The 24,103-nt window shown below is 60.8% G+C and overlaps 1 protein-coding gene across 5 annotated transcripts; it reads left to right on the forward strand.

The window, feature by feature from the left end:
* The first annotated feature begins 948 nt into the window (after positions 1 to 948).
* On the forward strand, positions 949 to 22,715 carry KCNJ4 (potassium inwardly rectifying channel subfamily J member 4). 5 transcript variants are annotated; one of them, XM_046014032.1, is made up of 2 exons: positions 949 to 1,300; positions 21,001 to 22,715. In XM_046014032.1, exon 2 carries the CDS (start codon positions 21,040 to 21,042, stop codon positions 22,396 to 22,398), a length of 1,359 nt encoding a protein of 452 aa, XP_045869988.1. In that variant the 5' UTR covers positions 949 to 1,300; positions 21,001 to 21,039; the 3' UTR covers positions 22,399 to 22,715. The 5 variants fall into 5 exon arrangements, with proteins under 5 accessions (XP_045869988.1, XP_045869991.1, XP_045869992.1 ...); XM_046014035.1 differs by lacking the exon at positions 949 to 1,300 and adding an exon at positions 4,231 to 4,296; XM_046014036.1 differs by lacking the exon at positions 949 to 1,300 and adding an exon at positions 14,561 to 15,117.
* The last annotated feature ends 1,388 nt before the right edge of the window (positions 22,716 to 24,103 follow it).

Genomic DNA, 24,103 nt, shown 5'->3' on the forward strand with positions numbered 1-24,103 from the left:
AGTGCCGGTACTTCAGGAGCGGAAGGGGATCGCTGAGCAAAGTGGCCAGGAGCCTCAAGACCCAGGACAGACCCTCTCCCACCCACCCCTTCCCGGTCCAGAGAAACCCTACAGACCTGCCCCAGGGGGCTAGAAAACCCGGGAGCGGATTATCGGAATGGGTTCTGGGAGGAGCGCTCTTAGAGGGAGGAGGAAAACCCGGGCAGGATTCGCGGTAGGAGTGGGGCCCCGCAGCCCCCAGCCCCTGGCCCAGCCCCGCGCGGCCGGCAGATCGAAGGGGATTTGAAAACCCGTTGGGCCGCGGGGAAGGGGCCGGGCGGGGCCCCGCGGGCCGTCCGGGGCGGGGGGGGGGGGGCACGCGGCCTCCGCACTGGGGCGCGGGTCACGTGTGAGGAGGGGCGAAAGTCTCGCAAAGCGGGGCGGCGTGCCGCGAGTTGGGAGTTCTCGGCGCGCCGCGGGCGGCGGGAGCTCGGGCTCCCGGGCGAGCCGGGGACGCGGCGGAGGCGCGGGCCTGGGTCCGAGACAGCGGGGGCCGCACCGAGAGTGGGAGGGAGAGAGAGACAGAGAAGGACAGACGGAGACCGGGAGGAGGACAGATAGAGACGCGCAGGGGAGAGAGCCAGGGCAGAGGCGGAGGGAGGCAGGGGAGACACTGGGAGGGCGGCAGGCAGAAGACAGAGACCCCGCAGGGAGAGACGGAGAGACCCGCACGGGGACACAGGAGACAGGCAGAGGGACAGGGGGACGGAGACCCGGGGGTGGAGGGCAGCCGGGCTGGGAGGCAGCGGATCGCGGTCCGGCGGGCAGCGGGGTTCTCCGGGCCGGGGCCGGAGGCGAGCGCCGCGGGGCAGGGAGCGGAGCGCAGGGCGCGGGGACAGCGCGGAGTGACAGCGGGAGAACAGCGGGGGGCGGCAAAGGGCGGGCGGCTGCGGCGGGGGCGGGGGGCGCGAGCGCGGGCGGTCGAGAACCATGGGCCCCCGGACCCCCGCGCTCTGAGCCGGGGCCCGGCCGGACGATGCTGACGCCCAGGCGGCGCCGGGGGCGCGGCGCGGGGCAGCGCTGAAAGTTGGGCGGCCCGCGGGGAGCGGCGCGGGACGGCCGCGAGGCGCGGAGACCCGGAGACCGACGGACAGGCCCACCGGCAGCCCGGGAGGGTGGGCGGCGCCGGCCCGCCGAGTTCGCGGGGAGGGGGCCCTGGGAGTCCCCTCTCCCCGCCCGGGACGCCGCCCGCCCGACCGCGCCGTGGGATGTAGAGCCCGCTCGCCGCCTCCTGGACCTTCGTCGGACCCTCCGCCCCGCGGTAAGCCCGGCCCGCGCCCACCGCTGGCGCTGTCCGTCTGTCTGTCCGGCCGCGTGCGCGTCTGTGTGTCCCGTCGAGGGCGGGGGGCGGTGGGAGCCGTCGGCCCCGCCTGCTCGGCGCCTTATCCCGCGGGTCTCCGCCGCCAGGCGCGCGTTCCGCGCGGTACAGCGACTCCCTGGGAGCTGGCGAGCTCTGTCTCTCCGTCCGTCGGTCCGTCGGGAGCGTGAAGGTCTGGGTAGTGGCCGGAAAGGCGGAGACGGGTGGGTAGAAGAGGCCTTGACCTCCTGCCCCGGCCGCGACCTTTCCCTGCCTCCACCCACCCCCAGTTGTCAGCCGGTTCTGAGGAGCTTCAAGGCAGGTGACTCGTGGCAAAGGGTGGGGGGGGGTCCCCTTTCCACTTCCCCAGCTGCAACCTGTTTGCAAATGGCCCTCTGATTTGTCAGAAAACAGCCCACCTCTCCTGCTCTGAGCGCCTACTTTGGGCCAGGTGACCCCAGGGTGGGTGGACAGGGATCCATCCACGAAGTGGTTCACATTTCAGAGCTAGAGACGGAGGCTGCGGAGAGAGGCAAAGACTGCTCTTCTGTCCCTACTGGAGAGCCCCAAGGAAAGAGAGGTCTGACTGAGCCCCTGTGCAGGGAAACTTCCCCGCCTCCCTGTGGTGTCAACATCCCACTTCGGCCTCCAGTGCTCAGGCTCTAAGAGGGGAGATGGCAGGTGGGAGTGTGGCGGAGGGACAGAGGCAGGGCAGGCTGGGGAAGTTGGCAAGCCAGGGCCTCAACACCAGTTGGGTGCTGAGCAGCAGGTTGAGGGAACGGGGCGTTGAGGGATGGGGGTCCCAGGACCACATGTGCAAGACCCAGAGAGGAGTCAGACCTGTGTGTGTGTGTGAGAGAGAGAGAGAGAGAGAGAAATGCCTGTTCTGCTTCTCCCCACATACAGTCCTGTGACCTCCCAGGCTTCCAGAATTTGGGGAGGTATGGGCAGGACTTTGGGGGGCCTGAGAGCCACAGTGTGACCCTGCCTTGGCCTGGGATGAGAGGAACAGGAGACAGAAGAGGGTGGTGGGGTAAGGTCTGGGTTGCAACGTGGTAGGAGCAAAGGCTGTTGGCCATTGAGCTGACCCATATCCAAGTTGGAGTCTGGAGGGCTGAGCCTAGAACGTTCGACCGTTCTCCACAGGGAGGAGGGCTCTTTCTGGGGTTTTCCACACTGGGAAGTGGGCTTCACATACCCTCATTCAGTCTTCTGGAACTCAGCTCGCTAGCTGGGGGACCAGCACCTTGAGCAGTCCCTCTCCTCCCTGACCCTCCACTTCCATATCTGTGGAATGAGGACACAGCTCTTTGCCCCACTGACCTCCAAGAGCTCAAATGAGCTGAGGGCTGTTCACCGGCTGGGGAAAGTGCTGGGCAGACGGCAGTAAGGACTCATTTTACCTTTGGGAAGGTGGACAGCTAATGGGCAGAGAGGTTATAGCCTCAAATAGAGGATTGACCAAGAAAGGGAGTGTCCAGAAATTAGAGGAGGATCTGGGCCTTGGGAGCTATTCCTCGGGAACCTATGGTTACCCTTGAAAAGGAAGCTCCTCTCCCAGAAGGAAAAAAAAAAAAAAAAGCCTCTGGGGTGACTGGGAACAGACGGAGCTGGCCTTGAGTATCTGCTGGGTGACCTTGGGCAGCTGGCTTGACCCCTCTGGGCCTCATTGTCTTCAACTGGAGAATGGGGATGTTGGTACTGACTTCACTGCTTTGCCAGGTGATTTACAGACCATGTCAGGTCTCTGAAAGCAGCTTGCAAAAGCCTGGAGCATAGTAGGTTCTTAGACATTTGCAGAACACAGAATGAAGTAGCTCCAGGAGATGCTGTGGAAAGATTTCTTAGCTTAGGATAAGAGGGAAGGGGAGGAGGAACAGTGTAGGCTTACAGGGCGGGTTGGTTCTTAATGTGGATCTGGGGGAGGCGGGGGCGAGTGCTGAGGGGGGTGTGAGGAGGAGGGGGCCCCTCTGCGGGGACCACTGAGTCACGAGGACATGTAAGCGACATGACAGCCAGCAACACGGTAACCAGGAGACTAGTGGCAGTGGGAAACGGAGCTGGAGCGGTGTGTTGGGGGGCGGGCAGGACTGGCAGTCCTGGGGCTAGAGGGTCCAGGGAGGAGCCAGGCTGGTCTCTCAGAGTGAGGAGGGGACCCCGAGGTCAGGTGGGCTGGGGCGGACAGGGGGCCAGGGTGGAAAGAGAGGTGGTGAGTCCGGGGTCTGCTGGGCAGGGGGGCATCTCCCGCACCTCCCCAGGCTCCTCGCTCCTCTCCTCCACATCTCCACTTTTCATGCCTCTCCCCCCTAGGATGCCAAATTTGGCTCACGCAATCTGTCGTCTCTCTTCTGAGATTGGCACCGGGACCAAAGCCGAGCGGCTTACATGCATTACATCACTGCCGCTCCCCCTGCACGAGGAGAGGGAGGGACGGAGGGCCGGGGGGGGGGCAAGCGGCCAGCCCTCAACTTTCATTCCCATCTTCCTGCTCACTCTTGCCGCCTCAGTCCCAGGTGGTGGGGGCTTCCAGGAGCAGCCAAGCAGGGCCTTGAGGCAGGATGAGGGCTCCGATCTTGGAAAGATCCCAGGGCCAGGGCTGGGAGGTCAGACCATGTTGCTGTCCCCCAGGGCTAGGTGGCATCTGGGAGGCAGGGAGCCTAAGTTCAGGATGATCTGTCGTTGCCTCGCTGGGTGACCTTGGGCAGGTCCCCCCCACCCCATGCCCTGTACAGTGTCTACATCTGTGTGGAGAACAGTTGGCCACTCGAGATCCTGGTGAGTCTCCTGGAAAAGACGCCCTTGAGCCCTGCTGCTCTCCTGGGCACAGAGGAGGAGTCCGGAATTTTGAATGGTTCTCAGTGACTTTCAGCAAGTAACTCTACTTTCTTATGCTTCTGTCTCCTCACCTGTCACAAGAACCCTCAAAGACACGAGATGGGAAAGAGATAGTGGACGTGAAGGTGAGAGGCAGCGGAAGAGACGGGGTCTCTGGCCCTGAACCCCCAGACCCTCAGGGGCCTGGTGGCTCCCTGCATGCTGGGCGGGGGTCGGGGGGAGGTTAGGGGGCGGGGACAGTAGCCCAATGCGGACAGAAGGCTTGGAGCTTAATTCACTGGTCAGATGTCCTCATTTTACAAAAGTGGAAACTGAGGCCCAAAGAGAGATGTAGACCCCCACCCAAGGTCACAGTAGTGGTTTGAGGGTAGAGAGAGTAGAGCTGGGGCCCGAACCCGGGGCCCTGGTTCCCAGCCCTCCCTGGAAGTAAGTGGGCAAGCAGGCAGATACACACCCTGTGGTATAGGGCAGGACTCAGGAGCTTGGCGGGCCCGGTTCTCACTTTGGCCTCCTCTGTTCTCCCTTCTTCCTCCCTGGCTCCCCTCATCTCCACCACTCCTGAGCACTAATCCCATCTGTCTTTCGGTAAACTTGAAGAGCTCCCTTTTGGGCTCATTTTAAAGTGAGTCCCAAGCAGTCCCAGGCAGGGACAGGCTAGATTTGGGGTTAAGCTAGAAGATTATGGCCCTTTCTAGAAGATTCCCAGAGCTGGAGGTAGAGAAAGACAGGGAGCCCATGTGGATGTCTTGTGAGATAGTGAGCTCCTCATTCCCAGAGCTATTTAAGTAGAACCAGATAAGTACCTGCCAATAATTCTGTCCCGGTGAGGCGTGCTTTATGGGTGAGGGAGTACGACATCTCCACCGCCAAAATCCCAGGAGTCTTTCACATCCCAGGACAGGCTGGGGTAGGGGGGCAGCTCCGGTCACTTACCCGCTCTCCGGCAAGGAAACTCACATCCTTACGCCAGGCATTGGGGTAGGAGCTTTTTGCAAAGGCTTCCCCTTGTAATCCTCCCAACAGCCCCGCAACGTGGATATGGTGTCCCTGGGTTACAGACGGGGGGAGCCATGGCTCAGAGAGTCTGTGATTTGCCCAAGGTCACACAGCAGGGAAGTGAGTGGATGAGTCTGGATTTGCATCGGGCCAGTCTGATGGGGTGGAGGGGGGCTGTCCCTAGGACTTCCTTGAGAAAAGAATGGAAAAAGTCCCTCCCCTGGGCTGGGGTTTGGCAGGAGGTAATGTGTTGCCCCCACAGCACGACGCCCCCTCAGTGATCCTCTGGGGGGGGCTGCGTTCTGAAGACATGGATACAGACAAGCACCCAAGGAAGGACTCACTTTCAAGGGGCAAGACTAAAGCAGAGGGACAAAGAGGGACCTGTTCAAAGGTGCCCAGAGAGTCAGATTTGGGCCGGGGGTGGAGGTGGGGGTCTGTTCCCCGCCCTGGTGGGTCAGGAGGGTCCTTTGGGCCCACGATGGTGTGAGGTCTGGGACCCGAGGGGCCGACTGCTCGGTGGTCTGGCAGAGGGCTGAGAGTGCTGGCTACAGGTAGGGGACTCGGCCTCGGGAATGCAGAGAAGGACGCAGGAAGAGAAACCAGCAGGGACAGCTGGTCCACCTCTGTCCTCCCTGGTCCTGCCCCAGCCCCACCCACAGATGTCGGTGTAGTCTGCCCTGTGAGGTCACGGGGAACCTGTGGGTGGGACCTGCCTGGCAAGAGAGGAGGAGCTTGGCGCCTGCAGCCTGGGGTGTGGCTCAGAGTGCGACCTCAGGTCCGTTCCCCACCCTCTCGGAGCTTGCTGTGCTGTGCTGGCCCGAGCGAGGGAGAATCTGGACCGGGTGATCTGTTTCCGCCGCGTAGCTGCCGGAGCGCGGCCATCTCAAAGTGCTCCTCCCATCCCCACGAGGACCGGGGGCCCCCAGGGCAAGGGGCAGGCAGGAATCCTGGAGGTTGGCATAACCTTTAAGCCTCCGGCTGCGACTCAGCCCTCCTTGGGGTGTGGGGGGGGATCTCTGGGCGCAGCCCTTCTTCTCCTTTTCATCTTTATTTTTCTCCTGCTCCCTCTTCCCCTTGCTACGTGGGCTGATCGCTGCTCAAACTTTTAATTCAGATGGTAATTGAAATAATAATACGGGCTGAGGCCCCTCTGCTTGTGACGCCGCAGCTGGTGCAGCTCAGCTATGAATAGACCTTGAGTCACACACGCGCGCTCCTGTCGGCGCGCACACACGGGGCTCGTGGGGTGGTGGGTGGGGTGCAGCGTGGGGGGCAGGGTGGGCTCGCGCTCCAGCTGGTTCTGGGTCTCAGCCCCCCCCACCCCCACTCTCAAAGGCCTGGGACCCTCCTGCCCCTGCCACCCACTCTCTGGTCCCTAGGGAGAAGCTGGGCGCCTTGGGACCTCCGTGGTCCTCTCTGTTTACAGAAGGGGACACTGAGGTCCCGCAAGGGGGAGTGGCTGGTGGAACACAAATAGAAAGTGGCTGGGATGAGGTTTGAGCTGGTGGGTTTTGCTTGATTCTAAGACCACTGTTCTGTTTCAGGACACGCAGGTGGGCAAATGCGGGGGTGGGGAGTGCTGGGATGGGGTGCTGCCCCCTCCCGTTGGCAACCCCCCCCCCCCCCGCCCGCCCGCCTCAGTCCTCCCAGCACACACACTCACACTCTCTCTTGCCCTCTGGCACACAGCCGGAACACCCGGTCTCAGTGGGCCCCGGGGTGGAGGCAAAGTGTCCTTGGGGGGCATTGGCAGGTCAAGAAGGGAGGCTACCAAGACAGGTGGTCCTTGGCGTTTGGACCCCAGCTGGAGTGGTGTAGGGAGAAGGTGTGGTCATGGTCATGGCCCTATCAGCTGGGAGCTTTGGGTTAGGCCTGCTCAGGTGGACCCAGCAGGGGCCTCTGGAAGGGCAGAGGGGAGATGGGGCTGGACATGGGGAGTGCAAGTTGAGCAGAGGCACTGCTGGGCCTGGGAAGATGGGGAAACTCTCCCCAGTGTTTTTTGGTGACCCCATCTGCTCCTGTAACTGCTTTTTCTCCCAGACTCTGCTGGGACATGGAGCAACTGAGCCCAGAGACCCACAGTGAATCACCCAAGGTCACACAGCAACGGTGCCAGAACTGGGGCTGGACTGGCCCAGGGCTGCTCCTGACTCCTCTGCCTCCCACCCCGGGGACTCTCAGACACTCCCTATCTTGGGGGAGGGGGTGGTTAGAGGAGGGAGGGAAGAGCCAGTTCTCTTCAAGCCCCTCTCTGGGAAACCCCCAGGCTGGAGGAAGAGAAGGGGCAGCAGACAGCCCCCTCTCCAGGTCACAGCTGGGGCAGCTGAACAAGGAAGTCAGGCAGGCCTGGGGTTGACTCCCAGCTCCACCCCCCCCTTTACCCCTTGTGACCTTGACTGGGTCGCTGTACCCCTGGGAACCTCTCCAATGGCGTGTGCTTGGCTTTTCCCTTTTACTGCCCTGTCTGCTGTCGGAGTGCGCCCCAGCTCTACCTGGGATGCAAGGTGGGAGGGGACCTGAGCTGGGCCAGGGAGGAGGAGGTACCTGACTGTGAGGGACTAGTCCCATTTTACTGATGGGGAGACTGAGGCCTTGAGGAGGGTTTGCCCAGCCTTGATTTGGTGGCAGAATCGGCGCCAGCTTTTACCGTCTGGCCTCTGAGACTCCCTCCTCCACACCGGCGAAGTCTCTCCCCTACCCGCCCCTGCAGCTCCTCTCCCAATCCCGGCCTCTACCCCAAACTCTCACTGTAGGCCTGAGAACTCCAAGCCCTCTGCCCTGTGACTATAAAGGGGCCACTCAGCCCAGGGGACAGCTGCGGGGGCCAGCGATTGGGAAACTCCATGGGACCCTCTAGGGGAGGCGACAGGCACAGAGCTGGAGGTGGCCGGGTCATGGGCAACAAGGTGGGAGAGGGCAGAGGGGGCCCAGTCACTCTGACACAGGGGTATCAGAGCTCCCAACACCCCTCTTGGGGGGAGCTCTCCGTCTCCTGAGGCAGCCCACTATGTCTGGAAGGTTCTACTAATGGATACCTATTGGTTCTACTAATTGGCTTTTGCTCTCAGGGAAACAGCCCATTCCCTCCCGGAGGGGCAGCTAGCTTCCCCCTGCTCCCCAAAGGCTTCTCTCCTCTGGCCTCCGTAGTCCCAGCTGAGCCCTGTGGAGGGGAAACAGCTCTGGGTTCAAGTCCATCTCCACCCCTGAGAGGCTGTGTGGCCTTGGGCAGCGGATTTACCTCTCTGAGCCTCCATCCCCGACCTCTGGAGTGGGCTTGTGCCCCTACATCTGTGGGTTGCTGGGAAGATCCATGAGCTTTAAGTGTAATGGTGCCCATCGGTGACAGGAGCCTCTGTGTGGCCCGACCAGTCAGGGGCGACTCCTGCTGATTGCCAGGTCCCAGCCCTCGTGCACACCGGCCACCCCCTTCAGACGCTGCCTCTCTAGTTGTCCTGGGTGTCAGCGCCCGAACTCTCTGCCGAACCCTCCAGACCTGCTTGGGTGGGGGCAGGGCTGGCTGAGCCCCAGCGCCAGGCTGTGCAGCTGCAAATCCTCAGGCCACCTGACCTTGGAAAGAGCCTCTCTGGCTGGGTTTCAGAGCCATCCCCCAGACACTGGGCAACAGGGAGGAGAAGAAACCAGGTGGGGCAGAGCGCGGGCATGGCCTCATGCTGCAGCTGGCTCGGGTCCCTGGGCTGACAGGCCAGGAGAGAGGAGAACAGACGGACAGTCAGTCATGGGAGGGAGTTACAGATATTAGCTGCCTGAACAGCATGGCAGACCCTCACTCCCCATACGCTAGTGGGTTGCCTGAGGAGGGAGTGAGCTCCCTGTCATGGGAGGTGTGCAAGCAGCTGCTGAATGACATCTGTTAGAGGGACGGCGACAGTTTCTAACACAGTGCCAGAGAAAGGGATCAGACCCAGAACCCAGAGTCCTTATTGTCTGGGCCACGGTATGGAGGTCCCGTGACCCTAAGAGTCTAACAGACCATTCCAAGCATTCCATCATGACCTCCAACAACTCTCCCAACAGCTGTGCCCCCCAAAAGCCCATGGTCCTAGCATGGGCAGTCACAGCTTCAAGACCGGCCCTAGAGGCTTATGTGCCCCCCCCACGCCCTGCCCCAGCCCCAGGGGACACTGGAAAAGAAAATAGACAAGCCCTAGATCCCTGTCTCAGCCAGCTCAGGGCTCCTGAGTACCGGACAGGCCAGTGTTCTTCAGGGTACGAACAGGTCCTGATCCGTTAGTGGCTGTGAAATGAACTGAGTGAGCTCACTACTTATTTTTTTCATAAAATAAAAAAGAAAATGTGAAGTCCTTGATATGTAATGAGGGCATATTTTGCAATGCTCTCGTTACCATTTTAAAAATATATATGTTGTATAATGAGTAACGATGTACAATGTATTTGTTTTTAATCTGGGTCCTGGTCAGAAAGTTTCAAAACTCCCGCCCTGTCCAGAAATCCTGGAGTCAACGCTCACAGAGGCTGAGGTGTGCAGATCCCCTTTTTTCTAGGATGCTAGAATATAAGTACCCAGAATTCCAAGAATGCCACTCTCCTGTCCTCAGATCTCCCTTCCCTGGCCCAGCAGCCCACTTCGCTCCGGGCTGTCAAGCCCCCCCAATCAGCCACCCTACCCCATGGCCCGGGCCCACTCTCTCTGCCCAGCCCACATCAGCCCAGTTGGGGGCCCAGGCCTGCTTCCTCTTTGCGTTTCCTGCTCTCCCCACATTTTCCTGGGGACCTCTCTCTAAACTCTCTGGCCTTGGGAACCCCTCACCTCCTGTCCTCACATGTTAACACATGGAGCTCAGCCAAGCAGGCTTGTGTCTTGTCTTACTCCCTTCTTTCCCCCCAGCACATGGTAGGTGCTCAATAAACGGTCCTTCATTCCACGGGGAGGTACAGAGCTTGCCCTGAGGAAGGCGCCGCGCTGTGCTGCGGACACGCCGGGCAGGGGGACAGAGGCCACTCCAGCTCAGCACAGGTGTAGGGTGGTGAATGAATGAGTGAATGAATGAATGGAGTCTGAGAGTCTCTGGCCTTAGGAGCCAGTGGGACAGATCGCCAGGACGGTAAGCACACCGCACTCCTCCTGGTGTAGCCGGCTCCCCACAGGGACAGTCACTCCGGTCGGGTGCTGAGCAGGGGCTGAGTGTTCCTACCCCTGTCTCTGGGCCTTCAGAGACCTGTCTGCTTGCCTTGGCCCTCCCCCTCCTCCCCCTCCAGTCCTTGGAGCTTCTCTTATGGGCCTAGAGTCCTGGGTATGAATCAGGGACCCCCCTGCTCCCCCCACTACCCGGGGTCCCCTTTGAGAGAAGCTGGAGAAGCGCAGGCTCTGTGGGAGGCGGAGGCAAAGGCCCCAGGCCTCTGCGTCAGGCACTCGCCCCAGTGCCCCGAGGCTCTCCTTCTGGCCTCCACTCAGAGACCACCTCCGCCCCGAGGCTCTCCTTCTGGCCTCCACTCAGAGACCACCTCCGCGGCGGGGAAGTTCTCCCTGACTACGACGACAAAAATAGCGCCTCCCTGATCACACGCTGTCATAGCCCCTGCTTAGGTTCCCCAAGGGAATGATGACAACGGAAATGACCATGTTTCTTTGTCGGTCATCGGGTGTTTGAACAGTGCGTGCTACGTGCCGGGCGTCGGGGTTCTGGGCTGAAACAGAGGTTCGAGATCCTGGCACTTAATGGTAATTGTACGTGAACTGGGTTTGGCTCGGAGAAATGCCGCAGACAGAGAGCGCCGGGGGGCCTCCTGGAGGAGGCAGGCTCTGACTCAGACCTTAACAGTAGCAAGGTGTGAGCAGTGGCATCTGGGAGGGTTTCAACCAGAAGGAACAGCCGGTGTAAAGACCAGAGAGAGGAATAAATTCGCTGTGTTCAAGGCACAAGAAGAAAGGCCCGAGTGGCGGAGGGGTGGGGTGGGGTGGCGTGGGGAACGGGTCAGGGCTGTGCGGTAGGAAGTCCCAAGAGCTCTAAGTGGAGGGGCCACGGGGGTCCTCAGCCCGTGTGGACATGAGACTGCAGGGGGAGAGGTGGCGGGGGCGGCTGGGGGAAGCGTTGTGTGGTCGTGGCGTGGCCTGGAGCAGGGGGCGCGCTGCAGGCTGGGTGGACAGAGTGTGGGGCCGGCGTCCAGGCCCCAGCCCCCCAGTTCACCTTCTTGGGGAAGCTCCTGAGCCCCGGTGAGGAAGAGAGTGACAACACCCACTGCCAGGGTCAGGATCAGAGTTGTGGCCCGGCTTGGCCCACAGTGGACACTCAGCGTTAGTCTTTCTACCATTATTATGGCGATGGGCTGGGGAGAGGATCGATAGGAGATGACCCTCACTCAGCCCCTTCAAGAAGGGCTCCTGCACTTTACGGTTTATAAACTCTTACCGTCCACCCCCGCGGTTCGTCTTCACAGCATGCCTACGAAGTGGGCGTTATTCCTCACCATCTTATGGATGTGACTCAGAGAAGTCAAGGCATTTTCCCGTGGCCGCACAGCACCGAAGGAAAGCGTTCTCAGGCTTCCTGGGATCACAGGCCCTTTTGAGGACCTTATGAATGCTCTAAGCCTTTTCAGAAAAATACACATATGTATGCACTAATTTTAAAGCCTTCTATGTGTCTTTTTTTTTTTCTGTAGGTAATACATTCATACGGCTCTAAAATTAAAAAGACACAAACAGGAATACAGTGAGAATCCTTCCTCCCACCCATCCCCAGCCACCTGCTTCCCCTCCCCGGAGGCAGCCAGAGTCACCAGCTTCCTGGGGCTCCATCCACAGACAAGCCCAGACAAGCAAATATGTGTGTCTATAAATTTCGTTCTCTCCTTTTTTTCCACAAATGGTAGATACTATGCTCAATGTTCATCACTGTTGCCTTTTTTTTTCTTTTTTCTTTTTTTTTTTTTTGCTCAAAGACACATCTTGAAGACCCACCTGGCTCCTTCCAGGGCTCCCTCCTCTCCTTCGCCGGCTGTGGGGTGTGCCATTCTCCAATGGCATCGGGCTGCCTCTGGGCCAGGCTGGGCAGACAAGGGGCCCCGCTCCCCTCCCGCGTGACTGTCTGCGGGCTGGGGTCCCAGGAGAGCACCCAAGTGTCACAGGCAGTCCCATGGCTCTCTGAAGCCACCCAGGGCCACGCGGGGCGAGGCGGGAAGTCAGCCTGGGGTTTGGCTCAGACTCACCTTCCCCGCTTCTCCTGTCTTCCCACCCCTCTGGTGAGGCCCATCGGAGAATCCAGGGAACCCTGCGCCGGTGTGGGTAACAGGTGTCAGCCCCCATGCCCTGCCCCTCCACGGTTCTGGGAGACCCTCTCCCCCACTGTCAGCCCCGGCTCCTGTGGGCTTGTTTGCTGAGGGAGCGAGGTTGGGGTGGTGATCTCCATGCCTGACCCCTTCCCCAGCTGGGGCACGTGCCCTGGACACGGGCCGTGCCGAGGCCACTTCTGCTCCTGTCCCTGGCCCACGGCAGTGGCCATCCCGAATCCCTTGCCTTCTTCGGCGCCCGTGTCCTCACTTCGTCCTTGGTGGCTGGGGACAGACAGCATCCAAGTGGAAAAGGGCTGTGGGGCCTCACATGGTCTGGGCTGGTCGGGACCCACCAGGCAGCTCTGCTGGAACCCCTCTTCTCCTGGCTTTCGGGGCGCTGCTGTCCCGGCGCTGCTGTGCCTGGTCCTGGGCCGCGTGCTGGGGATGCCCAGCGGTTTGGGGGCCCGCCGATCTTCTCCCCAGCATTCCTGCCCCAGGCGGCTGCAGCTGTTTGCACAACTTCCCACACCACCCCGGGCGGTCAGCATCAGCCATCTCCACCCCGACCTCGGGGTGCAACGACCTGCGGGCTTTTCCACTCGCACGTCCCGCAGCCGCCACACATGGGAAACCGTCACTCCTTAAACCGGGTCCTCCTTCAGCATCCCCTTGGCGCCTGTTCCCAGCACCCCTCTTCCCAGCCGCCTGTGCAACCCGCCTCTGTACCCTACAGGCCACCGTCTGGGCCTTGCGTGCCCGGACCCCGCGCGGGGCCCCAGCACCTCTACTCCCGTGGGTGCCTCAGGCCCAGACAGTGGAGGCTTCTGAGGCCAGACCTGGGAAGGGGAGCCACGGGAACCACACGAGGAGGGTTGGGTATAGTTTTTTTCTTTTTTTAAGTAGACTCTCCGCTCAGCATGGGGCCCAGTGCGGGTGAACTCACGCCCCTGAGATCAAGGCTTGAGCTGATGTCAAGAGTCAGACACTTCACCAACTGAGCCCCCCGGGCACCCTGAGGAGGTTTTATTTCTTAAGCCTGGTGGAGGATACACAGGGTTTATTGTATTACTCTTTATTCCTATTTGTCTTAAAGATTTCCTATGAAAATTGGAAAGAGCTGACCAGGCAAAACCCAAGTGTCTGCCCGCCCATGTCCTGTGGCTGTGAGGGTGACATTCGTAACCCCTCCCACCCCCTACCTCTGGGGCCTCATCCTGGGCAAGTTTGCTCTCGCTCCCCTTGCTCACCTCACTCCCACCAAGCGGACGCGCTGCAGATTCTCGACACGCCAACCCCCTTCTGGAATGTTCTACACGCCACTTTTCACACAGACACACAATTTTCCTCCCCGACTTGACTCCCAGCCGCTACTCAGGACTTAATTTCCATATCACTTTCTCAAAGAGGCCTTAGGGGATCCCCACCAAGCAGAGCCCCTTGTCCTCTCTGTCACAATCGCAGCACATTTCCTTCAAGCAACTTACCACCACTTCTGACCACCCAGCTGTGCGGATGCTGGAATGTGCGCAGCGTCTCTCCCTGGCTGACCCATAAGCTGGGCGAGTCCATGCCTGGGTCTGACCCACAGCAAGGGTGTGATTAAGTAGTTATTGGCCGAGTAACTTCGGAGGAAGAATGCACCCAGCAGACCAGGCTCCGAGAAGCCACAGTGAGGCCATGGGGGGTGGGGTGCAGGGGGTTGAATCCTACCACCAAGGAGAGCTGAGATTGTTCTGGAAAAAAGGAACCTCCAGGGATCTGCTCTCACCTTCCAGTCCCTGTATAGGAGAAGAGCACAGGGGTTTGGGGACAGTCCCTTTGGTGGGACTGTCAGGCCAATCGACGTGGCTCCTGTGGGGCTGGTGAGCTGTCCGTGGGGGCAGAAACCAGGCACTGGCTGGTCAAGAAGGGGCACGGCCGCAGGTTGAACCAGTGACCCTTGGGTCCTGCGGCCACCAGCTCCTGCCACTTGGCTGTGACCAGAAGACCTCTCTGGACATTCCCGGGAACTTACTTTCTGAGTCTATTCACCTGCTGGCTTAGTGGCTGGGCGGGGAAGTTGGGGGTTGGGGTGTGGAGCTGGAAGAATGAGTCAGTTCACCCCACAGTGCTCAGAGCCCCCCTGGGAGCCCAGAGTCTCCTGTGTGTCTGGCCCTGCAATCAGGTCCCAGGTCCTGGCTCTAACTGGCCCTATGACCCAGCTTCTCCTTTCCCAGAAGGACTGACTTACAGAGCCCGGCACACAGTAGGGCTTCATAAACATTTCCGAAGTGGAAGAAACGTGCGATGTGGCCGTGTGTCCTTGGGCCAGGGGAGTCAGGCATCTAATGAACGTGCTCTGGCCTCAGCCGCCTGTGTCCGAATCCTGGTTCCACCCCTAATGGGCTGTGTGACCTTGGACAAGTTGCTGGACCTCTCTCTGCCTTCGTTTTCTTCCTTCTAAAGTAGGGATCATAACGGTAACTTCCTCTGAGGTCACGGTGAGCGGGGCAGGAATTGATCAGCGTAAAGCACTCAGACGAGGGCCGCCACAGAGGAAGTGCCCGCTCAGGGCTCCGCGTGGGGTTTGCAATGTCACGCCGGCGGCCAGGGCACGGAAAGTGTGAGGGAGGAGCGGCGCTCGTGAGCACCCACTCTGGCCCGCATCCCTGTGGCCACTGGCAATCCACATCTGACCCTCACGACGGCCGAGGGAGGTAGGCATGACCGCGTTCCTTTGCGAGTGAAGACACTCGGGCTCGCAGAGGTCAAGGGGATCTGCCGGAGGGGGCGGGACTGGTCCCACTTCCAGCCCAGCCAGCCCCCCCCCCCCCCCCCGGGGAGAAGGTGGCCACTGTCTTTGTGCCGCTGCTCCCTGGGCTGCCGCGGGAAAACAACCAGGGCAGGGCCACGTGATGGGTGCAGGGCGCTGTGGTTCAGATTCAGGGGGAGGCGGACAAGGGAAGGACTGGTCAGCCCCGGGGTTGACTCGTGCCACTTAGCAACCACGTACGCTGTGCTGGGCATGTGACGTGCACGGTCCTGTTTAGTCCTCATTACAGTTGTATGAGGTAAGGGCTATTGTTAGCCTCACCTAGAGAGAGATGATGAGTGCAGGGACCAGAGAGGCTCAGTAATTGGCCCAAGGTCACACAGGCAGAAAGTGGTACAGAGTCCACTTTGGACTTGGGTCCAAGCCAGGGCAGGGGGGAAGGTGTGGGCTCTTGAGACTCATGAAGACGAGGTAGTCAGACCTCTTGGGGTCTGAGGAGCAGGACAGGGGCCCTCAGAGGGCTGTGGGGAGGAGACTCGCTGCCCCAATTTCCCCCGCGGCTAGATCTATCTCTGGCTCCCTTTTACTGTTTGAGGAGCACAGCTCAGCTGCCAGGCCTCCAGCCCTTTTCCACCCCCGTGCAAAGCCCTGTGTGTCCGAGCTGAGTGAACCCTCACCCAAACCAGGCCACTCGGGCCTAGAAGTCCTCAGGCAGAGCTGGAGGATGGGCAGGCCCTGGACTCCTCAGGAGGCTGGGAAAGGGGACAACGGTGGGAATTCCTTCCATATCCCCCAGGGAACTCTTCCTACCTCCTAGAACCTGATCTGGGTGCACTGAGTTAGCCCCTCACCCCGCCTCACTGTGCCTCACCTCTTTGGCCCTGGGCCCGCTCCCTCTCTTAGAAGAAGAGTCAGCCTCCCCGTCCAAGCCCCAGAGGCATTCAGGGATGAATGGGGCTGACGGGACTCAGGTACACCCACCAGCTCCCCCGCCTTATTTCAGACTCTGTGCCAGGCGCCGTGTTTCATTCCGTCTTCCCACTCTCCTGCCGGGGAGCAAACATGGTCTCCCATTTCACAGATGGAGAGAAGGAGCACCTGGCTGGAGCAGTTAGTGAAGCCAGGACCTGACGTCGGGCTTCCCGGCCTCCAGTCCCCAGTCCCGTGTCACCATCACCATCATGGTCGTCATCACCATCATCACCACCAGCAGCATCTGAACATTCCATGCATTCCACTGGCGAAGCCCGGTGGAGCCCCCAGCCCGCGTTTCTCTTCCTGGTGGTTATCACACTTGGCTCAACGGGGGTCTGGGGAAGTAGGTGCTAGTCCCATCGTGTCCACTTTGCAGAGGAGGAAACTGAGGTCCAAAGAGGACACGCTAGGACATGACAGAGCTGAGACTGAGGGCCGGGTCTTGCCACCTGACACAAGGGCTTAGCCAGCATGTTCTTCTCCTACAGCAGACAAGGAGCCGAGTGGAGCAGACAGGCAGGGAAAGCCAAGGGGCTCTCAGAGGAGGCAGGGCTGCGGCTGGCGGGGCAGTCAGGGAAGATTAGAGACCAGAGCGGCTGGGGTTGGGGCTGGGTGGGGGCTGCGGAGAGACCCAAGGGATCCGCATTGAGCCGGGGCGTTGTGGGGGCCGAAGGGAGCCCAAAGCCAGAGACTGGGGGTCAGGGTGAGCCAGGGAGCTGGAGCCAGCCAGACCGGAGTGGGAATCCCAACTTTGCCGCTTCTGCTGGGCCACCCCCATCCTCATCCCTACTCCCCCCACCTCCGGCCTGTGATTTTTCAGCTGGGGAGAGAAATAATAACCCTGCTTGTTGCTGCGGTTGGTGCTTAATAAATACTTGTTAAGTAAACAGAGGCTTGCAGTGACGCTTCGGGGAGACAGACCAGGCAGGGAACTGACACTTCCAGAAGGTTCCTTCCCTGAGAGCAGCCTCTGAGAAGAGAAGGGTGATAGGTTCAGCTGGGCCCCAGGGCTGAGCAGTGTGACCTTGGGCAAGTCACTTCACCTCCCCTATTGTCCCGTCTAGTAACAACGACATGCATTAAGGCCCTGCAGGGCGGCTTAGTGTCCCCTTCCTCCTGCCTGGCTGGCCCAGACTCACAAAGTGCTGCCTTTTGGGCTGGGGGCCAAGGTGACATGCCCCTGAGCCACCGGCGATTCTCCGGGGCATGGGGTGGGTGCACACGGGGAGATGTGTCCTCACCGTCGGCCGGGGTTGCCGGAGTCCCCCTGGGGCTGCTGTCACTTTATCAGATTTTCTTTGGCAAAGGGAGTTGTGGGCAAGGAGGGGGCATAATGACAGGTGTGGGGTCTTTATCCCACCTGCTCTGGACCGGTGGCAGGCAGGGCGTCCAGCCCTCCCCTGGAAGGAGCAGGCTCGCCATGGTGACAGCCAGTTGACAGCCCCCCCGGTCACCTTCACCCTCTCCCTGGGGCCGGAAGGTCCTTGGCTAGCCACTGCCACCCTGTGCCACCACACTGCTCTTGGCCTCAGTTTCTCTAGTTGTCTAGTGAGGTCTGGACCAGGGACTCCAGATCTGGGACATTGACAGCACCGTAAAATTAAAGGAGAAGAAAAAAGTTTGGTAAATGGCCCAGCACCTCCCTCCTTCACTTTGCCAAGAAAGGACGCCGAGTGCAGCTCGCATCTCCCATCCCTATCCTTTCCCCAAGACGACCATGAAAGGAGTCGAGGGATACACTTAGGATCAAGGGTAGCGACCCGCGGAGGAAGCTGGCCCGGAAGGGGAAGGGCTTGTCCAAGGTCACACCGCGAGGCAGTGAGGGGGGCCCGGCCTCCCAGAGCATCCACCGTGGGAAATGGGCTGAAACCGAGTTCACCCAGGTATGTTCATTTTCTGGCACACGTGTTGGAAGAGAATGAAGACCAGCTCTTTGCCTTCCAGAAAAGTACGGTTTCATTTTAGACACGATCCTGCAGACGCGGTCTTCCCATGAGAACACCTGTATCCAGGGCGATCCCCAGTGGTCAATGCCTCTTACCCTTCTGGGACCACCTGTGCCCCTTCTCTTGGGCACTTTGCCCTTGGGCCTTCACCAGGAAGCCCCTTGTGACAAATAAGGGACAAAAAACCTGGCTGTCTCCCAGGGCTGTCACATGAAAGCATGATGCCAAGCTTCGTACTTTTCAGGTTTCAGTTGGGCACCGTGTGGGTCAGCCCACGCCCTGCCAGGTGAGCCTCTCGTTCCTGCCGCAGGAGTCAGCGGGGACAGGAGCACTCGCTAACTTGAACGGGTCCCTGCAGGCAGGGAGAGGTGGCACACAGGCTCCTCTGTGGCGGAGGGCAATGGGAGCCGACATTTCTGAGCATGGCTGGGCATGGCGGAGCAGAGCCGTGGGCCCAGGGCCTGGAAAGTCGCAGGGGCTTGAGAACACTGCTGTGACCAGCAGAGGAGATGCAGGGGTGTAGGACCAGCTGTGCCCCCACCGGGCTGAGATGTGAGGCTTGTAGGGATGGGCAGGGGCTGGGGGTGAGGGCTGAACCTGGAGTCTGGGACCGGACTGATCCTGCCACTCCCGCCCAAGACCCAGGAAAAGTGGATAGTGCTTGTGAGCGAGGCCAGCAGCCTAGAACATGTGGGGACCATCTCCCTTGCCCTCAGCCCTGGGCCCTCCTAGAGAGTGAGAGCCCCATAAAGAGCCTTCTCCTGCAACAAAATCTACCCCAACCCCTCCGGGGAGGAGGCTTCTCTTTCCAGGAGCACCTTTCCCTTCCAGGAGCCCTGGAGGGGGAATGAGGAGCCTCTGGTCGCTCCGGGCGGATCCCCTCTGCCTCACCCTGGGACCCTGAGCAAATCCATCCCAGGTCTGCACTTCCTGGCCTCAGCTATAAAAGAAGGGTCTGGAAATAAGCGCTTTCTGGATCCTTCTTTGGTGCTGCTGGAGGCATTCAGGACAGCGGGACAGAGCAGAGAGGGAGATGTTTAGTGAAGGAAGACCTCCTTCTAGAAAACTAGAAGGTGCCCCTGGCCCCCAATTTCTTCAGGGCTCCCACCTGGAGCCCTGGCTATTAGGTCTCTGGCGGAGGTGGCAGACAGGCTCTGGCACTCCCAGCCCAAGTAATGGCCTCCTAAGGGCCAGCACTGCCCACCCACGTTGTCTCTTAGATCTTCAGACCCGTGGGTCTCACTGGTCCTATTTTCCAGATGAAGAAACTGAGGCTCACAGCCGCCAAGTGACTTGCCCGCATGTCATGCGGTGGATGAAGGGCTTCAGTGCAGGGCTGAGGGCCCTGGGAGCAAAGGCGGGGAAGGGAGAAGAACCCAGAGGAGGAGGGTGATGGTGGGGGAAGCGGCGGGGGGGGGGGGGGCAGGGCTGACTCTCCCCAGGCCTGGTGGAGGGAGGGAGTTTCTCCCGGGAAGAGGCACAGGCAGGCACCAGGCTGTTGATCTCTAAATTTCAGCGTTGGCGCGGACCCGTTGCTGCGGCAACCGAGTTGTCCTGAGCAGGGAAGTGTATAAACATTGCCACAGATGCACAATTAGATCAGGAAGAAGAATAGAACAGAAAATAGAAACTTCCAGCCTTATATAATTCTGGGCCAAAACGTTACCGGGAGCCCAGGCCCAGGCCCAGCCCTGCCAGTGGCTGGGACCCCGGGCCGCACCCTCTCTCCCTCTCTCTCCCTGCGCCCCGTGGAGGGGAGGGGTGGAAGGAGGGTCTGCCCTCCGTGGGCCCAGCTGGTGCTCCTGCCGCCCCTGAGGGGTGAGGGCCGCCTCCACCGAAACACAGCTGAAGAGGCTGACAGGCAAAGCCTGCCTCTCGCCAGCTTCCTCCTGCTCCGGAGAGGCGGGAAGGAGGGCAGGAGGGCGGCTGTCTCTAACCGAGCACCCACTGTCTCCTCGGGTCCTGTGAGGCAGGCTTTTGATCCCCATTTTACAGGTGAGGGGAGATGAGTTTTCCGAGGTGTCTCTGAGAGGCGGTGGGTGTGTCTTAGGTGTTGATAGCACCTGCGAGCTGAAGGTTAGACACACCTGAGCTTGGATTTACTCACTAGCTGTGTGACCTTGGGCCAGTCGCTTCCCCTCTCTGAGCCCTGCTCCCTCACCAGTGACATGGGAATTGCAATGCCTCCCTGGGAGCCAAAGCTTGGGACTCCCCCTTCCTCCGTCTTGACCACGACCATTGCTGTCTTCACCCACTTCTGTTCCCAGCAGGTCTGGGGATGGGACGGGAACTGACATGGGGCCACGGGTCCCAGCACAGCCTAGTGGGACTTCCTGTCATGAGGCAAATGTTCTCTGTCAACTCCGTCTGGTCGCGGCAGTCGTTAGCCACAGGTGGCTCCTGAGCCCTTGAAATGTGGGGAACTGAAGTTAAAATTGTATTTCATCTTGAGTCAATGTACCAAGCCGCAGGTGGCCATTGGCTGCTCTACAGGACAGCTCCGGAGGATGTCCTGTCCCAGAGAGGGCCAAGCAGGCAGGGGCTGAGCCCAGGAGGTGAACAGGGGCTGGAGCGTTCACAGCTCCCTCTGCTCAGGGTAGGGGGCCCGATGGTGGAGCCAAGAAGGAAGCTCCCCAGACGGGGCAGGGGGGCCGGAGAGGTTGGAGGGATCAGCATGAGGCCCGTCCTGGTGGCCTCAGCTTCTGGTGCTTGGAGGCGCTGGCTCAGGCCCCCACACTCCCTCCCTGTCCTCAGAAGCACCTTACCCGCCACCTCCTGCCCGCAGGGGCTCCAGGAGGTCCTGGGTCCCAGGCCAGGCTCCTCCCCTTCTGAGCGTCTCCAGGTGGGGTAGGAGTGGGGCTCCCCGGGCGCCAGCATCTCACCCGTCGGGCTTCTCCTCTCCCCAGGCCCTGCGTCTTCCCAGGTGACCACGCCGGCTTCAGGACATGCACGGGCACAGCCGCAACGGGCAGGCCCACGTGCCCCGGCGGAAACGCCGGAACCGCTTCGTCAAGAAGAACGGCCAATGCAACGTCTACTTCGCCAACCTGAGCAACAAGTCGCAGCGCTACATGGCGGACATCTTCACCACGTGCGTGGACACGCGCTGGCGCTACATGCTCATGATCTTCTCCGCGGCCTTCCTCGTGTCCTGGCTCTTCTTCGGCCTCCTCTTCTGGTGCATCGCCTTCTTCCACGGCGACCTGGAGGCCGGCCCGGCGGCGGCGGCGGCGGCGGCGGCGGCGGCCACGGCGACGGCGGCGGCGGGAGGGGGTGCCCCGGCGGCCCCGACGGCCCCCAAGCCCTGCATCATGCACGTGAACGGCTTCCTGGGCGCCTTCCTGTTCTCGGTGGAGACGCAGACGACCATCGGCTACGGGTTCCGCTGCGTGACGGAGGAGTGCCCGCTGGCGGTCATCGCCGTGGTGGTGCAGTCCATCGTGGGCTGCGTCATCGACTCCTTCATGATCGGCACCATCATGGCCAAGATGGCTCGGCCCAAGAAGCGGGCGCAGACGCTGCTGTTCAGCCACCACGCGGTCATCTCGGTGCGCGACGGCAAGCTCTGCCTCATGTGGCGCGTGGGCAACCTGCGCAAGAGCCACATCGTGGAGGCGCACGTGCGGGCCCAGCTCATCAAGCCCTACATGACCCAGGAGGGCGAGTACCTGCCGCTGGACCAGCGGGACCTCAACGTGGGCTACGACATCGGCCTGGACCGCATCTTCCTGGTGTCGCCCATCATCATCGTCCACGAGATCGACGAGGACAGCCCGCTCTACGGCATGGGCAAGGAGGAGCTGGAGTCGGAGGACTTTGAGATCGTGGTCATCCTCGAGGGCATGGTGGAGGCCACCGCCATGACCACCCAGGCCCGCAGCTCCTACCTGGCCAGCGAGATCCTGTGGGGCCACCGCTTCGAGCCCGTGGTCTTCGAGGAGAAGAGTCATTACAAGGTGGACTACTCGCGCTTCCACAAGACCTACGAGGTGGCCGGCACGCCCTGCTGCTCGGCCCGGGAGCTGCAGGAGAGCAAGATCACGGTGCTGCCCGCCCCGCCGCCCCCGCCCAGTGCCTTCTGCTACGAGAACGAGCTGGCCCTCATGAGCCAGGAGGAAGAGGAGATGGAGGAGGAGGCGGCGGCCGCTGCTGCCGTGGCCGCGGGCCTGGGCCTGGAGGCGGGCTCCAAGGAGGAGGCGGGCATCATCCGAATGCTGGAGTTCGGCAGCCACCTGGATCTGGAGCGCATCCAAGCCACCCTCCCGCTGGACAACATCTCCTACCGCAGGGAGTCCGCCATCTGACCTCCGGGCCCCGCCCTCCTCACTTCCCACAAGAGCCTCTGCGGGGGGTGGGATGCCAGGACACCCCCTCCACACTCAGGACAGAGCTGACCCTGGCTCCGCGGGCCTGCGGCAGGGAGCTGGGGGCTTCAGAGACTGGGGAACCCCTTCTCGGTGACTCCAGAGCCCAGGCCTGGGAAGGGCCCCGGATGCCCCCCGCCCTGTCAGCCTACCCACTGGCCTCTCGGGGACCCCAGACCCACCACCTTTTTCCCACTGACACTTTAAGGACGTGCCCCCTTTACTCTCAGAACCTTGGGGAGGGCGGCTGGACTGCTGGGGGGTGGGCATCGTGGGGTTCTGGGGTGGGCAGGGGTTAGTGTGGGGGGAGGGGGGGTGGGGGGCGTTTCTTTTGCATGACTGTGACCTGTTGCTCTCGACTTTCTTTTGTAAATATCTATAAATGGAGAGATGGAGGCACCAAATCCGCCTTCGCCTTCGTACCTGCAGGACAAGGAGGTGCAGCCCCTCTCTGTGAACGACCCCCCCTCCCGGGCCCAGCGAGTCTAGCCCCTTCCCCCGCCCAGTAGGCTGGTCCCCAAAGCCAGCCATCTTGGCCCCTGGATGTTGGGTTTGGGCGCAGAGGCGGGACCCCGAGGGGCAGGATGAGGACCATCCCTCCCTGTGGTCCCTCCACATCCCCGGGGTGCAGCCCAGATTGACGATGGAGTTTGTAACTATATATTTTTAATAAAGTATATGGTCCATTAGGGGTAGGCTGGTTGAAGATGCAAAGCACGGAAGAACAGATAGAGAGAGACCGTGACGTGAGTGTGTCTGTGTGTGGTGTGTGTGTGTCCCTTTCCAAGACACTGAGCCCTGGAGGAGGAGCCATGCTCCTTCCTGGGAACCAATGGGAAAGATCCTGGGCCGGCTGTGGAGGACCTCAGCTTGATCCAGAGCTTTGCTACTTCACCGACGTGCAGCTGCCAGCAAGTCGCCCATCTGTTCCTGGCCTCAGTTTCATCATCTGTAGAATGGGATGAATCACTCCTCCCTCCCAAGAGATGATAGGCAGGAAAGCCCTGTGTGGGTGGGAGCTAAGCCTCTGTAAACGGCGGCGGGGTGGGGGGGGGGGGGGTTGGGGAGGGCCTGCTTACATCTACACAGGCTGGGCAGGTGAATCTGGCCTCAGGGCGCTGGTGGGAAGGGCTTTCCGGGGAAGCTGGGAAACCTGGTCCTAGTCGGACTTGGTCTCTGTCCAAGTCCCTCTGGGTGGGACTTTGGTGAGTCCTTCCTTTCTCTGGGCTTTGGTTAATCTATGCTCTGTAACAAACCACCCCAAAACCTAGACGACACTCCTGTATTCTTTTTCTTTCTCAAGCTTCTGTGGGTGGACTGAGTGCTCCCTTGCCCGGTTTCTTGGGGCTCACACTCCAGCAGCTGGGGAATGTCAGCTCGGCCCAGCTGTAAGGTCCAAGACGGCCCCGCCCAGATAGTCCGTCTGGCTAACAGCCGGGGCCTCTCTTCCTCCAAATTCCTTCATGGCATCTCAGGGCCGCGACCTAAGAGGGTGAAGGCAGAAGCTTCAAGGTCTCTCGAGCCTAGACTTGAACTTGGATAACGTCATTTCCACCGCGATCTCTTGGCCAGCCCAGACGCAAAGGGGGTGGGAAACCAGACGCCAGCTTCTGGGAGCACGGTAAAAGTCACGTGGCAAAAGGTG

Source organism: Meles meles, chromosome 7, assembly GCF_922984935.1.
Source record: "Meles meles chromosome 7, mMelMel3.1 paternal haplotype, whole genome shotgun sequence".
In the NCBI taxonomy this organism is placed as follows: domain Eukaryota; kingdom Metazoa; phylum Chordata; class Mammalia; order Carnivora; family Mustelidae; genus Meles; species Meles meles.

Bases quoted from the DNA above. Each gene is read 5' to 3' on its own strand.
- KCNJ4 (XM_046014032.1), top strand. From the start codon at position 21,040: ATGCACGGGCACAGCCGCAACGGGCAGGCCCACGTGCCCCGGCGGAAA.